The sequence below is a fragment of the Stenella coeruleoalba genome (assembly GCF_951394435.1).
Source record: "Stenella coeruleoalba genome assembly, chromosome: 5".
Classification (NCBI taxonomy): domain Eukaryota; kingdom Metazoa; phylum Chordata; class Mammalia; order Artiodactyla; family Delphinidae; genus Stenella; species Stenella coeruleoalba.
The window spans coordinates 63,120,583-63,137,338 of NC_137150.1; the positions used below are offsets into that span (position 1 = coordinate 63,120,583).

At 41.9% G+C, this 16,756-nt stretch overlaps 1 protein-coding gene across 2 annotated transcripts in view; it reads right to left on the reverse strand.

Annotated features, from left to right (window-relative positions):
• Nucleotides 1-455: 455 nt before the first annotated feature.
• The window catches only part of LIPH (lipase H), a 45,528-nt gene continuing 29,227 nt past the window's right edge, over nt 456-16,756 (reverse strand). The window contains exons 8-9 of one of the 2 annotated variants that reach the window (XM_079923152.1): nt 3,974-4,147; nt 456-2,178 (exon numbers count right to left, since the gene is read on the reverse strand). In XM_079923152.1, coding sequence (XP_079779278.1) covers nt 2,091-2,178; nt 3,974-4,147 — 262 coding nt within the window. In that variant the 3' untranslated portion in view covers nt 456-2,090. The remainder of the gene's footprint in view (nt 2,179-3,973; nt 4,148-16,756) is intronic. The other variant, XM_079923151.1, reaches the window with a different exon arrangement.

Sequence of the window (16,756 nt, forward strand, 5' to 3'; positions counted from 1 at the left end):
CAAATAATCATACCCATAAATGTAAATAAACGCAGCTTAAACAGTGAACAGTGCTACGGAAGGACAGGTCCAGTGGGCTCTGTGGAGAAATGAGGGCCAGGAAGACTCCCCTGGACCATCCAGCTAAGGTCCAAACATGGAGTGGGAGATATTGGTGAAGACAGGAAGGAACAGGGTAGGCTGCAGTTTCATTGCATCTTGGGTTGGGTATTTAGACAAATACACTGACAAAAGGAAGGGAAGAGAGGCAAGGGTAACAAGAGACAGAGAGGAAAGTTCCAGGGGCCTTGGGAGAAAGATTGTGAGAAGAGAGTGGCCACACCTGTAACTGCCTTCATTTCACCTGATCACTGTTACATGAAACACATTGAATTCACCTCCACTCCAGGCAACAAACTTTCTTCCTTTATTCCTTCATTTATCTATCTGTTCACCCACCCACCCACCCACTCCCCAGTGAGCCGGGCACCATGCTAGGAGACGCCAGCAGGAGAAGCTCAGAGACACCCACTGGCCTGAGGAGCTTATACATTGATAGAAATGCTATTCCTGGCATTTTCTTGATGTTGTTTTGATCCCCTGCTTACCAAGGAAGGCAAAGAGCACAAAGAAGTGACTGTGCTAATCAAAATACAGGACCAATAAAACTCTAAAAAAGAAATCAGGACCTATCAGCACCGGGATCTCTGTATCCACCACTGCTGAGGAAACGTGGAAGGAGGAAGGCTGAAAAGATGTGCAAGTGGGCAGGAGCCTCGCTGAGCCTTCCTCCTTTCAGAGTTCAGACATTCGCTGCAGGCATCCCTCACTTAAGTGAAACAGACTCTGGATTTGCTATATAGGTATAAATCAAGTGTGCCACGCTGGATTACATTCACAGAGTTCCATCATTTTTGAAACAGAGAGTCTGTTTCTTTAAAATACGGCTCTCCACACAAAAAGCAGTAGGAGAGCAGTCACTTGGACGGGGAGGAGGTTAGTGAACCTATGACTCGGGAATCCCAGGAACCTTCCTGCAGTGGCCACGGCTGGGGGATGGGTGGTGTCCACCCCTTTGGCTCTGTCTCCACCCTGGGCATCTGACCTCTCTAACCTTGGCCCTTGGGAGGGCCTCTTGACTTGGCTGCTGTTGTCATTTCAGATTCATGGATCGCACCTCTTCCTAGGGAAGCCTGAGAATTCCTCAAACTGGGAGCTTCGGGTGCGCCAAGAGCAGACCGGTTAGTGCTTTGAATTCACATGTTGGCAAAACAAGTTATTTAGCATCGCTCCAAAAGGTTCACATTAATTACCTCTAACAGGTGGGATTATGGATAGCATATTTTCATTTTGCATCCGTGCATTTTTGAAATTTCCTTCAACAAGTACAGATTACATTGGTGATAAAGAAAAACAAAACATTTCTTAAGTATTGCTTCAGATGAGGGTTGCATGTAAAGTGATGCTTCTTCACCTTAAGTGAAAAACAAGCTCTGCTTTTTCTCTCCTGCCTCTCACTCTATCCCTTGTCCCTGTGAGCAAGGCTGCCCCACTGCTTCATCTGCTCTTCTTCCCTCATCCACTAGTCCCAGCAGCTGCCTTCTTGGTTGTTGGTCTGTCCCCACCTCCTCCTGCACTAGCCCCACTTTAAACAAGGCAGGAAGCCATTCCCCCTCTGTGCAGAGCCCGGAGGGATCTGGCACAGAGAACATGGGGTCGAGTCCAAAGTGATGTCTCCAGCCAGTCCTTCCCTTAAGATGCTTGCCTGGCCACTGTGATTGGCAGAAATGCCCAAGTGACAGGCAGCAGAACCAACAGTTCGGAACAAATGAGGCCCCAGGACACAGCCTAACAAGGCGCTGCGCCGTCAGGAGCCTGGCTATTTCTGACTTGCCCTATTTAGGGGCTCCCTTCCCAGGACTGTTTCATAATCCAGGATCACTTGATATTTTGCAATATGACATCCACAGGACATGATTTTAAAAAAACAAAACAAAAACCCTGGTTATTCCGTACTTTTTATGCCTTGAGGAGAAGGCGAGGTGAAGCTTTAAAAATCCTGTAGTTGTAGCATTCTTGATGTTACTGGTACCCGGGTGTCCTGACAACAGTTACATTTGCAACTCTGGGCAAAGAATAGGTTGGAAGACTGTTTCAACATTTTCGATCAGTACAAGATCATAGCGACACAACTGGGGCCTGTGAAAATAAGATGAAATATGCTCGTCAATACAATAATAAAAATACCCCATTCTAGTAGAGTAAATTATATCATCTCTTTCAGATATAAAATTATTTAGCAATTATTTTTAATGTTCTAGGGAAATGCTTGTGCTAAATAAGCAAAGCCACATCAACAACAGCAAAAAAATCAGGGTGTAAAATTTTATTTACCATATAATTTCAACTAGGTTTAAAAGCAAATAGAAAGGGACTTCCCTAGTGGCACAGTGGTTAAGAATCCACCTGCCAGTGCAGGGGACATGGGTTCAAGCCCTGGTCCGGGAAGATCCCACATGCCGCGGTGTAACTAAGCCTGTGCGCCGCTACTGAGCCTGCACTCTAGAGCCCGCAAGCCACAACTACTGAGCCCGTGCACCTAGAGCCCATGCTCCACAAGAGAAGCCACCACAATGAGAAGCCTGTGCACCACAACAAAGAGTAGCCTCCGCTCACGGCAACTAGACAAGGCCTGCGTGCAGCAACGAAGACCCAATGCAGCCATAAATAAATAAATGATTAAAAAAAAGTAGAAGATTAGAAAGAAATAACCAAAAATTTTAACAGTGGTTGCCTCTGAATAATGACATTATCCGTGGTATTCTTCTTCTTCCTCCTAACACTTTCTGTACTTTCCAGATTTTATAAAATGAATATGTATTCCTTTGATAATCAGGGAAAGAAGTATTTAAAAGTCCCAGTTTTAAGATGTAATAACTGGGCTTCCCTGGTGGCGCAGTGGTTGAGAGTCCGCCTGCCGATGCAGGAGACGCGGGTTCGTGCCCCAGTCCGGGAGGATCCCACGTGCCACGGAGCGGCTGGGCCCGTGAGCCATGGCCGCTGAGCCTGCGCGTCCGGAGGCTGTGCTCCGCAACGGGAGAGGCCACGACAGTGAGAGGCCCTCGTATCATATAACAAAAAAAAAAAAAAAAAAAAAAGACCCAATGCAGCCAAAAATTAATTAATTAATTAATTAATTAAAAAGAAAAAAGATGTAATGACTATCCTCTTAGGAAAAAAAAAACTTGTATTATTAAATGTTTTGAGGTATCCTAAACCTTCAGGAAAAAGGAATTTATAAACATAAAGTAGTAACTGCTCACATCATTTCCTGTCTCTGTCCACAGATTGAACACTAGGAATATATGTAGGAGTGGCGTTACTCACAAAACACACATACCATCACAGCTTTGTTCTTTCTCCCTCTCTTTGTCTCTGCCTCTCTCTCTCTTTCTACACACACACATGCAGTTTATTTTTTCTGAACCAACTGAGAATAGGTTGTTTACCCCTTAATACTTCAGTGTGTATTTCCTAAGAACAAGCACAGTCTCAGTGCAGTTATCAAATTTAACATTGATATAGTAGTTGTATCCTGTATCAATGGAATAAAACATTCCAAATTATCTGTACCTTTTTTAATGCTAGGCTGTGTTTTATCAGTTTGCCAAATTATATGAGGGTTTCTTTTCTACAACAAATTATCAGCTTGCAAGCAGCGTGGGTAGAGTGATTAGGGAGGAATCGTGTAACTCTAAGCATATAACAACATTGTTTCTTTGGATTATTGGACCGTTTGTCTTTAAGTGCATACCAGTAAATTTTTCTTGGATTACTGGGCAACTTATTTTTATCAAGTCTAGTTTTGGAAAACCCCTCACTTCTTTCATTGTGATTGATGAAGTCCTGTTAAAACGTTAAGACCAAGCAGATTGGACAGGAACCAATAACATCTTTGGAAAACAGGGGTTTGTCAGACGTTGCCTCAGCTCACCTCTCTGGATGGGCAAGTGACCTTAACTTCATTCGGAGAATCCTGAGCTTGTACCTTGGGCCTGTTACAGATCCTGTAGAGAACACCAAGGAAATGGCTGCCACTTTATCCAGATCTTGATTGAATCTTGCAAGCAGACTCACTTGGTGGTATTTCTGAAATGTTGTGGGTTCACTGGAAGGAAGAAATAATATATTTTTAAGTGGATATGAATTACCAATGAAAGAAAACAGTTTTGAAGCCTACAAAATCACTCATCAGCAAGTAGCCATTTGACCCCATAGCCTGCACTAGCCAACTTTCACGGGCAAAGTCCGTTGGATTCCAAGGGACTGCGTAAGTGAAGCTGCTGACTGATGAGATGCTGTGACATTGGAAAGGTATGCGCTGCCTACTATAGGCCAGACAGCATCCTCATCTCTTGACACATTTCTCCAATCCCCTGAAAAATTCTGCAAGGTATTATTGTCTTCATTTTACAAACAAGGAAACAGATGCTTTCAAAGCTGAAGCTCACCCAGGTCACAGGGCTTCTCTGTAGCAGTGCAGTGATTAAAACCCAGTTCTGGCTGAGTTCAAATTTATGGTCTTTCCATTAAACTGCATTGCTAGATGCACAGGTATATTTTTAAGCCAGACTAGATACTAACTTATTTTTTTTTAATGCAAGCAGCCCTATAAGTTCTTTTTTTATTTATTTTTAAATATTTATTGACTTATTTGGCTGTGCTGGATCTTACTTGCGGCACGCAGGATCTTCACTGCTGCATGCGGGCTCTTAGTTGCGGCATGTGGGATCTAGTTCCCTGACCAGGGTTCGAACCTGGGCCCCCTGCATTGGGAGCGTGGAGTCTTAACCACTGGACCACGAGGGAAGTCCCTAGATACTAATTTAGAAGTTGTGCTTAAGCATATACTTTTTCAGTTCTGCCCTCAAGAGAAACCTTAAAACAGCTACAACCCAGGTTCCAATACTTTTTTTTCCAAGTGTGTGGAGATGTTTCCTACAATTGGAATCCCAAATTAAGCCTAAGGTGTATCCACTAGGGAGATTCACCTGGGTACTGTCCCTCTGGGGAGCTGCAAGAATAGGCTGTAGAGAAATGATTGCTCTAGGAATGAATCCTTAGTTTGGAGGTCGGGATGGGGTGAGGAGGTGCCTGTCACCCCAGCCTCACTGTGCAGAGCAGAAGTGCCACAAGTAAAACTAATCCAAAAGGTTGCCCAGATTTTGGTTTCTAAATACTGTCTCCACAAAATGGAACTAGGGCTCCCTGGAGAAATGGTTGATTCCAGGGCTAGGGCAGGGAAAGTACAAAGTGATCCTGGAACAATATGTGTGCCAAAAGTAAGGAAACACTCAAAGAGTGATGGAGATGTTCAAAAGAATATAGAATCACACCCATTAGGGTGGCTACTGTGAAAAAAACAAAAACAGAAAACAAGTGTTGACAAGGATATTGAAAAATTGGGACCCTTGTACACTGTTGGTGGGAATGTAAAATGGTACCGCCACTGTGGTAAACAGTATGAAGGCTCCTCAAAAAATTTAAAATAGAACCACATGATCCAGCAATTCTACTTCTAGGTATATACTCAAAAGAATTGAAAGCAAGGTCTCCAAAAGATATTTGCACACCCATGTTCATAGCAGCATTATTACAATAGACAAAAGGTAAAAGCAACCCAAATGTCCATCAATGGATGAATGGATTAAACAAATGTGATTTGTATCTACAATGGAATATTATTCAGCCTTAAAAAGAAAGGAAATCCTATCACATGCTACAACATGGATGAGCCTTGAGGACATTATGCTAAATGAAATAAACCAGTCACAAAAAGATAAATATTGTTTGATTCCACTTATATGACATATCTAAAGTAGTCAAATTCATAGAAATAGAAAGTAGAATGGTGGTTGCCAGGGAGTGGGGGAAGGGAGAAATGTCTGTTGTTACTTAATGGGTATAGAGTTTCAGTTTTGCAAGATGAAAAAGTTCTGGAGGGACTTCCCTGGTGGTCCAGTGGTTAAGACTCCACACTCCCAATTCAGGGGGCCTGGGTTCGATCCCTGGTCAGGGAACTAGATCCCACATGCCACAGAGAAGATCCCGTGTGCCGCAACTAAGACCTGGCGCAGCCAAATAAATATATAATTTTTTTTTTTAAAGTTCTGGAGATCTGTTTCACAATAATGTGAATACACTTAACGCTACTGAATTGTACACTTGAAAATGATTAAAATGGTAAATCTTATGTTTTTATTACCACAATTAAAAATGCATTAAAAAAAGGCACTGGCCAGATTTGGGACAATTTGAATATCAAAATAAATAATGATAGTAACTGATTATAATTCCCCATTGATAAAATATAAAAATCTGGGAGTCTGAAAAAAAAAAATCTGGGAGTCTGTATTGATATATTTGGACATGAAACAAATAAATGAATAAATAAATGAGAAAAAATGCCTTTCCTAAATGTTGAATTAGAAAAATCACCATATGGCAGCCATCAGAGTAATAATTCAACCACAAAACATTAACACCAGTGGGTAAAAGTTTGAGGAGTAATGGACCATTTACATGGTCTCAAAGTATCTACCCACAAAATACTAATTACAAAGGGAAAAATAGTAACCTTAAAGTGGAGAAACTTGGCAGAAATCACTTTAATTGCTTGATCCACATTAATGAAACAATCGAAATTGTGAGCCTCCTAATAGGATGCACTGAGACAAACATTACATCACCTTTGTGGTGTCTTTGCCAAAGATGCATAATCTGAACCTAATCGTGAGGAAACATCAGGCAAACCCAAACTGAAGACATGCCAAAAATAATTGACCTGTAATCTTCAAAAGTGTCAAAGTCAAAGGAGTCGAGCAGGGCTTCCCTGGTGGCGCAGTGGTTGAGAGTCCGCCTGCCGATGCAGAAAGCACGGGTTCGTGCCCCGGTCTGGGAGGATCCCGCGTGCCGCGGAGCGGCTGGGCCCATCAGCCATGGCCGCTGAGCCTGCGCGTCCGGAGCCTGTGCTCCGCAACGGGAGAGGCCACAACAGTGAGAGGCCCGCGTACCGCAAAAAAAAAAAAAAAAGAGTCGAGGAAAGGCGGAAGAACTGTTCCAAAGTGAAGACTAAAGAAGCAGGAAAACCAAATGCAGCCAGTGATCCTGAATTGAATCCCTTTGCTACAAAGGACATTATCAGGACAATCAGTAAAACTAGAATGGGGTCTCAGGATCAGACGGTAGTAGTGTATCAATATTATTTCTCTTATTTTGATGGTCAATTGTAGTTATGTAGGAGAATATCCTTGTTTGTAGAAAATACACATTAAAATACTTAGGGTTGATGAGGCAGCATGTTGGAAATTACTGTAGAATGGTTCAGAAAAAGAAAAGGCTCTTAGTACTACTGCAACTTTTCTGTAAACTTTAATTTTCCACAATAAAGAGGGAAAAAAAAAAAGCTAATAGGAAAGGAGTGGTTTAACCAAAGAGGCTTATAAGCAGCACCACTCTGGTTCTCTCTTGATCAGAGTGTAGCAAGAGAAAAAGGGATCCCTTCCCACTTCTCCAAGGGCAGCTATGGAATCAGGAAAGGGCAGGGACTCCAGGAGAAGGTGATGCCACCTGCAGATGGCAGAACCCAGTGGGGGTACTAGGAAGGCGGGAGAAGAAAAAGGAGATCGGGAGCTGATCAGGGTTGTCCATGAGTAGAGGTAAGATGCTCTCTTCCTCCTAGAAGGATGTCTGGAAATACATGGGGAGGCACTAACCAAGCGTTGGGTTCATACAAGAGTAAATAGAGTGAGAGACAGTGAACTGTGAGTTCTGGCAGTATGGTGCACTAAATACCCTGAAAGCATTCATAATAGTGGATACAATTACAAACAACAAAAAACAAAACAAAAAACCTTTTAAATTGCACTGAACTAAGAAGAAAGGAAAGAATACTGAGAAACCCTCAAAATATGTGAAAGCAGAAATCCAAATAGATAGGAATTCTGAAATCACCTTTTGTTGGTCTTTTTTGAAACTTTGTAACCTTGAGCTTCAATTTTCATGGCCTTGCAGTGCAGTAGGACATGAAACAAAGTCTATGGACCCCTCAAGATCGGGAGTTGAATAGGAGAATTCTGGGGGAAGAGTGAACTAAACATGAATTTGAAGTAAACAACCTTCTACCACCTCAGGTGACAGAAAGTCCCCACCTCGAATCTTGGCGCTATGAGGAGCTAGGGGGCTGAGTGCCCTTCACATGGGTCAGCAGCTAAATTCAAACTACTTGTGGTCTGAGAAACCTCAAGTTTAAAAATTAAAGTGGTCTCAGATGGATGGTATCTCCAGGAACTTGACAGGCAAACGCAAAATCTTTCTGGAGAAATCTACTCCTCAGATCCTCAAAGAATTCCCGCACATAGTGAAATAATTATAATAATAATAAAGGCATTTGTAAGGGGGGTGGGGGGAAGCTGCGGGGTGCAGGCTTTATGGCCGCCAGCTGCGGGCGGGAGGACGGATCCTGGCGGGTGGGGCAGTGCAGCTGCCGGCTCCACACAGCGCCTGCGCAGCAGCTGCAGGGAAGGGGCGCCTCCTGCCCGGGCTGGGTGCGAGTGAGGAGGCCGGCAGGACTGAGTGCTGGGACATGGGACCACCAAAACGACCTTCCCAGCGGAGCCGCGTGCCCGGGGCACCCCTGCTCTGCAGGCAGGGAGCAGGCAGCCGCCTCCCCGCTGCACCAGACCCTGATGGGACCCAGATTGCTAACGGCAAAAAGAACTGGAAAAATGCAGAAGACTGGAACGATTAAAACCTACCAAAGACTCCTCAGAATTCTCAAAGAGCATACAAACGTGTGCTTACATGTAAAAAATGTGATGCGCGGACTACCACACTCAAGCAACCTGGCAAGCACTTGCCGGTGACTGTCACTCTCAGGTTTCACTGTGGAATTTCAAACTGCCTAGGGGTGTGAGAAAAGATTAAGGCACCAACCCCAAAAATAATGGACCATAAAAGGAAAGAGAACAAGAGGAAGTCCACCACTGAGTACTTCTGTTCTAGGGAAGGGGGACATGTGGCCAGAAGAGCCTGACTTCCCATAATGTCCTCAGGAAGAGCCAGAATATCACCCTGATGCTGCAGCCCAAGAGTGTTTTGCTGTTTCAAATTGAAAATTGTCATGAGGAGGAAAAGTCCATTCTGGTGCTTGAGGGGACCTCTCAAACTGAAGGCTTGTGTTCAGCTATCTGAATAACAACCAGTAAAAACTACAGGAACAAAATCTCTCAAGAAAGGAATTTTTAAAAGAGACACGACAGGGCTTCCCTGGTGGCGCAGTGGTTGAGAGTCCGCCTGCCAATGCAGGGGACACGGTTCGTGCCCCGGTCCAGGAAGATCCCACATGCCCCGGAGCGGCTGGGCCCGTGAGCCATGGCTGCTGAGCCTGCGCGTCCGGAGCTTGTGCTCCGCAACGGGAGAGGCCACAACAGTGAGAGGCCCATGTACCGCAAAAAAAAAAAAAAGAGACACGACAGGGACTTCCCTGGTGGAGCAGTGGTTAAGAATCCGCCTGCCAGTTCAGGGGACATGGGTTCGATACCTGGTCCGAGAAGATCCCACATGCCGCAGAGTAACGAAGCCCATGCGCCACAGCTACTGAGCCTGCGCTCTAGAGCCTGCAAGCCATAACTACTGAAGCCCACGCGCCTAGAGCCCATGCTCCGCAGCAAGAGAAGCCACCGCAATGAGAAACCCATGCACCACAGCAAAGAGTAGCCCCCGCTCACCACAACTAGGGAAAGCCCGGGCACAGCAATGAAGACCCAATGCAGCCAAAAATAAAATAAATAAAATAAATAAATTTTAAAAAGAAGAAATAGAAAAGAAAATCTGAACAGACCTATAATAAAGAGACTGAATTAACAATTAAAAACAAAAAGCAAACCTACAAAGAAAAGCCCAGGCCAAGATGGCTTCGTGGGTGAATTCTACCAAATATATATTTTTTTAAATATTTATTTATTTATTTATTTGTTTATTTTTGGCTGCATTGGGTCTTTGTTGCTGCACGCGGGCTTTCTCTAGTTGCAACAAGCGCGGGCTACTCTTCCTTGGGGTGCGCGGGCTTCTCACTGTGGTGGCTTCTCTTGTGGCAGAGCACAGGCTCTAGGCACTCGGGCTTCAGTAGTTGTAGCTTGTGAACTCTATAGTGCAGGCTCAGTAGTTGTGGCACGCGGGCTTAGTTGCTCTGCGGCATGTGGGGTCTTCCCAGACAGGGCTCGAACCCGTGTCCCCGGCATTGGCAGGCGAATTGTTAACCACTGTGCCACCAGGGAAGCCCCTCTACCAAATTTTTTTTTAACACTTTTTTATTTATTTATTTTTGGCTGTGTTGGGACTTCCTTGCGGTGCGCGGGCTTCTTATTGTCGTGGCTTCTCTTGTTGCGGAGCATGGGCTCTAGGCACGCAGGCTTCAGTAGCTGTGGCCCATGGGCTCAGTACTTGTGGCTCGCGGGCTCTAGAGCTCAGGCTCAGTAGTTGTGGCACATGGGCTTAGTTGCTCCGCGGTATGTGGGATCTTCTGGGGCCAGGGCTCAAACCCATGTCCGTTGCATTGGCAGGTGGATTCTTAACCACTGCGCCATCAGGGAAGTCCCTCTACCAAATATTTAAAGAAGAATTAACACCAAATTCTTCACAAACTCCTCCAAAAAAAAAAAAAAAATAGAAGAGGAGGAAACACTTCTCAACTCATTCTGTGACACCAGTATTATCCTGATATCCAAACCAGACATCACACACAAAAAGAAAACTAAAGATCAATATGTCTTATGAATATAAATTCAAAAAAGTCAAATAAAACTAGCCAACCAAATCCAGCAAAATATAAAAATGATTATATACCTTAACCAAGTGGGATTTATCCCAGAATGTAAAGTGGATTTAACATGCAAAAATCAATTATTTTAATACACCATATCAATAGAATTAAGGACAAAACCAAATGGTTATCTCAATACATGCAGAGAAAGCATTTGAGAAAATCCAATATCCCTTCAATATAAAAATACTCAAGAAACTAGGAATTGAAGGAAATTCCCTAACCTGATAAAAGGCATCTACAAAAAAAAAGTTAATATGTACTTAATATTAAAAGACTGAATGTTTTCTCCCAAAGATGAGGAACAAGACAAGGCTGTCTCTTGCCACTTCTATTCAGCTTAGAAAGAAGTTCTAGCCAGGTCAGTTAGACAAGAAAAGGCGGGGGAAAAAAAGACATTCAGATTGGAAAGAAAGTAGTAAAACTATCTCTATTTGCAGATGACCTGATCTTGTACATAGAACATCTTACTGAGTCCTCTAATGAGTTAGCAAGGTTGCAGGATACAAGATCAGTCAGTTGTAATTCTGTACACTATCAATGAATAATCTAAAATGAAATTATGGAAAGAATTCAATTTACAGTAACAAAAAAGAGTAAAATACTTGGATTAAATTTAACAAAAGTGCAAGACTTGTACACTGAAAACTATAAAACATCACTGAAAGAAGTTAAGTAAGACCTAAATAAATGAAAGATACCATGTCCATGTTCATGGATTGGAAGACTTACTATGGTTAACACAGCAGTACTCCCCAAATTGATTTGCAGATTCAAGACAACCCCTCTCAAAGTCCCAGCTGCCTCTTTTGTTTTTTCACAGAAATTGACAAACTGGTCCTCAAATCTATATGGAAATTCAAGAGACCCAGAATAACAAAACAGTTCTGAAGAATACCAAAGTTGGGAGATTTATACTTCCTGATTTCAAATTTTGTTATAAAGCTACAGTAATGCTACAGTAAGCTATAAGACAATGTGGTACTTGCATAAAGATAAGATATATCAATCACCGGAATGGATTGAGAGTCCAGAAGTAAACTCTTACATTTATGGTGGATGGAATTTTTTTTTTGACCATGCTGTGCAGTTTGTGGGATCTTAGTTCCCGACCAGGGATTGAACCTGGGCCCTCGGCAGTGAGAGCACAGAGTCCTAACCACTGGACCACCTGGGCGTTCCCGGTCAATTGATTTAGACAAGGGTCTCAAGACAATTCATGGAGAAAGAAGAATTTTTTCAATAAATGATGCTGTGACAACTGGATGTTCACAGGCAAAGGAATGAAGTAGAAGCCCCTTACCTCACATCACATGCAAAAATTAACTCCAAATGGATGAAAGACCTAAATGTGAGACCTAAAACTATAAAGGAGTTGTATCCAGAATATACACAGAACTCTTGCAGCTCAACAATAAAAAGATAATTAGCTTAGTTTAAAAATGGGTAAGGCACACAAAAACCTGCACCCAGATGTCTATAACAGCTTTATTCAAAACTACCAAGACTTGGAAGCAACCAAGGTGTCTTTTGTAGGTGAATGGATAAACTGTGATACATCAGACAATGGAACATTATTTAGTGCCAAAAGGAAATGAGCTGTCAAGCCATTAAAAAAAAAAAGAAAAGAAAAGGAGGAACTCTAAATGCTTATATTACTAAGTGAAAGAAGCCGATCTGAAAAGATTACATACTGTATGATTCCAATTACATGACATTCTGGAAAAGGCAAAACTATGAAAACAGTAAAAAAAAAATCAGTGGTTGCCAGAGGTTGGCGGGAGGGAGGGATGAATAGATTTGAAAAGGGAGGGAGCACAGATTTTTAGGGCAGTGAAACTATTCCATGATCCTATAATGGTAGACATATGTCATTATACATTTGACAAAACTCAGAAAATGCACAACACCAACAGTGAACCCTAATGTAAACTATGGACTTAGGGTAATAATGACATATCAATGTAGATTCTTCAGTTGTAACTAATGTACTACTCTGGTACCAGATTTTGGTACTGAGGGAGGCTGTGCCTATGTGGGACAGGGAGTATGTGGGAAAGTTGTGTACTTTCTGCTCAATTTTGCTGTGAACTTAAAACTGCTCTAAAAAATAAAGTCTGTTTAAAAGGAAAAGAAATGGCTAAGGGATCTGAATAGACATTTCTCCAAAAAGCTCTACAAATGGTCTACAAGCATATGAAAGATACTCAGCATCATTAATCATTAGGAAATTACAAATCAAAACCACAGTGAGATATCATGTAATGCCCACAAGAATGGCTGTAACAAAAGACAGACATGTATGAATGGATAATCAAAATGTGATATATACATACAATGGAATATTATTCAATCTTAAAAAGGAAAGAAATCCTGTCACATGCTATAACATGGACAAAACTTGAGGACATTATGCTAGGTGAAATAAGTCAATCACAAAAAGACAAATACTGTATGATTCTACTCATATGATGTATCTAAAGTAGTCAAATTCATTAAAACAGTAGAATAGTCGTTGCTAGGGGATAGGGGCTGGGGGAAATGGGAATTGTTATTTAATAGATGTAGAGTTTCAGATTTTGCAAGATGAAAAGGTTCTGGAGAGCTGTTTCACAACAGTGTGAATATACTTACGAATGAACTTACACTTAAACATGATTAAGTTGGTACACTTTATGGGGTTTTTTATCGTATGCTTCTTTATCATGATTAAAAAGAAAAAACAACTTTTAAAGACTGACAATAACAGTGTTGGCAAGGATGTGAAGAAACTGGAACTCTCGTACATCGCTGGAGGGAATGTAAAATGGTGCAGTCCTTTTGGAAAACAACTTGGTAGGGAGTTCCTTAAAAAGGTTAAACACAAAGTCCTCTATGATCCAGAAATTCCATTCCTAGGTATATACCCAAGAGAAACGAAAGCATATGTCCACACAAAAACGTGTACATATATGTTCATAGTAGCATTATTCATAATAGCCAAAAAGTGGAAAAAACCCAAATATCCATCAGCTGCTGAATGGATATTTAAAATGTGGTATGTGTGAGCACAGTGGTGCATCTGGGCCAGAGGTCAGTGGATCAAAATACAATGTAGAATATTCATACGATGGAATATTGTTCAGCCATAAAAAGGAACGAAGTCCTGATGAATGCTACACATGGATGAATCTTGAAAACATGCAAATCCAAAAAAAAGCCAGACACAAGGGCTTCCCTCGTGGTGCAGTGGTTAAGAATCCACCTGCCAATGCAGGGGACACGGGTTTGATCCCTGGTCCTGGAATATCCCACGTGCCGCAGATTAACTAAGCCTGTGTGCCACAACTACTGAGCCTGGGCTCTAGAGCCCGTGAGCCACAACTACTGAGCCCACATGCCACAACTACTGAAGCCCACGTGCCTAGAGCCTGTGCTCCACGACAAGAGAAGCCACGACAATGAGAAGCCCGCGCACCTCAATGAAGAGTAGCCCCCGCTTGCTGCAACCAGAGAAAGCCCACGTACAACAACGAAGACCCAACACAGCCAAAAATAAATAAATAAATAAAATTTTTAAAGAAAGCCAGACACAAAAGACCACATATTGTATGGTTCCATTTATATGACATGCCCAGAATAGGTACATCTATAGAGACAGCAAATTAGTGGTTGGCAGGGGCTGGACAGGAGGGAGGAATGGGGAATTACTACTAACAAGTATGGGGTTTCTTTTTGAGATGACGAAAATGTTCTGAAATTACATAGTACTGATGGTTTCACATTTTGTAAATATACTAAAACCCCCTGAATTATAAACTTTAAAAAGGTGAATTTTATGGTATGTGAATTATATCTCAATTTTTTTAAGGTTAAAAAAAAGAAATATATCTAAAACACATATACAGGGAGAGTCAACAGGCAGACAATATCCTTGAATGTGACTTCATTTGTAACCCATAGACTGGTAAGACTGAATAAGCTCAGGGTACATATTCTAATATTATTATTTCCATTTTCTTAAATCATAAAAATACTAAACACTAAAATGTTCAAGTTTACCTGGCAAAAAAGAGAAAAGTATCCATAATCTTACCATGAAATAGAACAACTATTTCCTTTTCTCCCATATATTCTCTGATCAGTGATGACTTTTTCACAAACATGACTAAAATAGGAATGACTAAACATGACTAAAATAAAGATGTTAAGGTCTCTATCTTAATCAAGAAACAAGCCTCCAACTTTAGGAATTCCTACTTGGGAGAAATTCGCTATATGAAATTCAAATTTCTAAGACATATGCAAAGCAAATATGTAACCAATTATTGGCACGAATACCCAAATTTTGCTGAGTGAGTGCTCCTCATATAACTGCACAATCTCCCCTGCTGTTTCTTAGACTCTCCAGATGAGGTCTCTGCCCACCTTCCTCATTGATGCTATAAACTACCTGAGGCTGGTTTCTCAAGATGCGGCCCCTTAGTGGTTCCCTCCCTGAAAATGCTGCCCCACTATGGGTTTGGGGACATCGGTGCTGAAGGGAGTGTGATATCGGCCAAACTACTTGCCCTCTGTGAGCCTCAGTTTCCTCATTTATAAAATAAGGATGATAGGGGCTTCCCTGGTGGCACAGTGGATAAGAATCCGCCTGCCAATGCAGGGGACATGGGTTCGAGCCCTAGTCTAGGAAGATCCCACGTGCCGCGGACCAACTAAGCCCATGCACCACAACTACTGAGCCCGCGCTCTAGTGGCTGAGAGCCACAACTACTGAAGCCTGCGAGCCACAACTACTGAGCCCACACGCCTAGAGCCCGTGCTCCACAACAAGAGAAGCCACCGCAATGAGAAGCCCACGCACCGCAACGAAGAGACAACACAGCCACAAATAAAAATAAATAAAATAAATTAATTAAAAAAATAGGGATAGTAATACCACTTCACAGGGTTTTAGTGAGAATTACATTAACCAATTTCTGTAATGTGCTTGGTTCAGTAAACAAAGGCTGTTATTATTATGATCCAAGGATGCATTTAAAAAAGTCACTTCCAGGGAATTCCCTGGCGGTCCAGTGGTTAGGACTCTGCGCTTTCACTGCTGAGGGCCCAGGTTCAATCCCTGGTCAGTGAACTAAGATCCCACAAGCCATGCGGTGCAGCCAAAAAAAAGTCACTTCCAAACCCCGCACCCACACCTTCCTTATTTATCTACACAGTGAGCCCAGAAGGCGATTGCCAGTTTCAGATGACCATCTACATGGTACTCTATGGATGAGGCCAAGAGACAACCCAAGTGTCTAGTAGATAATAGGACCCAGGAAACATCTCCTAAGTAAATGAATGGAAGGAGCCTCAAATTCCTTTGCTTACACTAAAGGGTTTGGGGGTTTTTTTCCCTTTTTCCGGATTATAAATGTAACATGAAAAAAAAATATTCATTATTTTAAAACTATATATATACAACAGCACAGCAAATTGAAAAGTAAAGAGAAACTTTAAAAAGCACTCACATTCCTACCACCCAAGGGGCAATCTAACATGTTTTGTCATGTTTCTTTTTCATTATTTTTACAGTGTTGAGCTAATTTTATACTTTATATAATTTTATATCCTGCATTTTTTCACTTAGTACATTATAAGCATTTCATTTAATGTTTTATAAATAACTTCAGTGTTTGAATACTATTTTATTATATGGGAACTAACAATTTCCCCATCATTGGATTTTTAGGGTGTTTCCAATTTTCTATTGCAAATTAGATTTTCTGAGTGTCAGAAATATATTTATGTATATATGCATATTATGAGCTCAGAAAAGAACAGAAACATGTGTATGTGAGTGGGTGCCTTTGGGCATGGGATTGTTGGGATGGGGCAAGGTTTGTGCTTTTATGTTACATACTTCTTTACTGT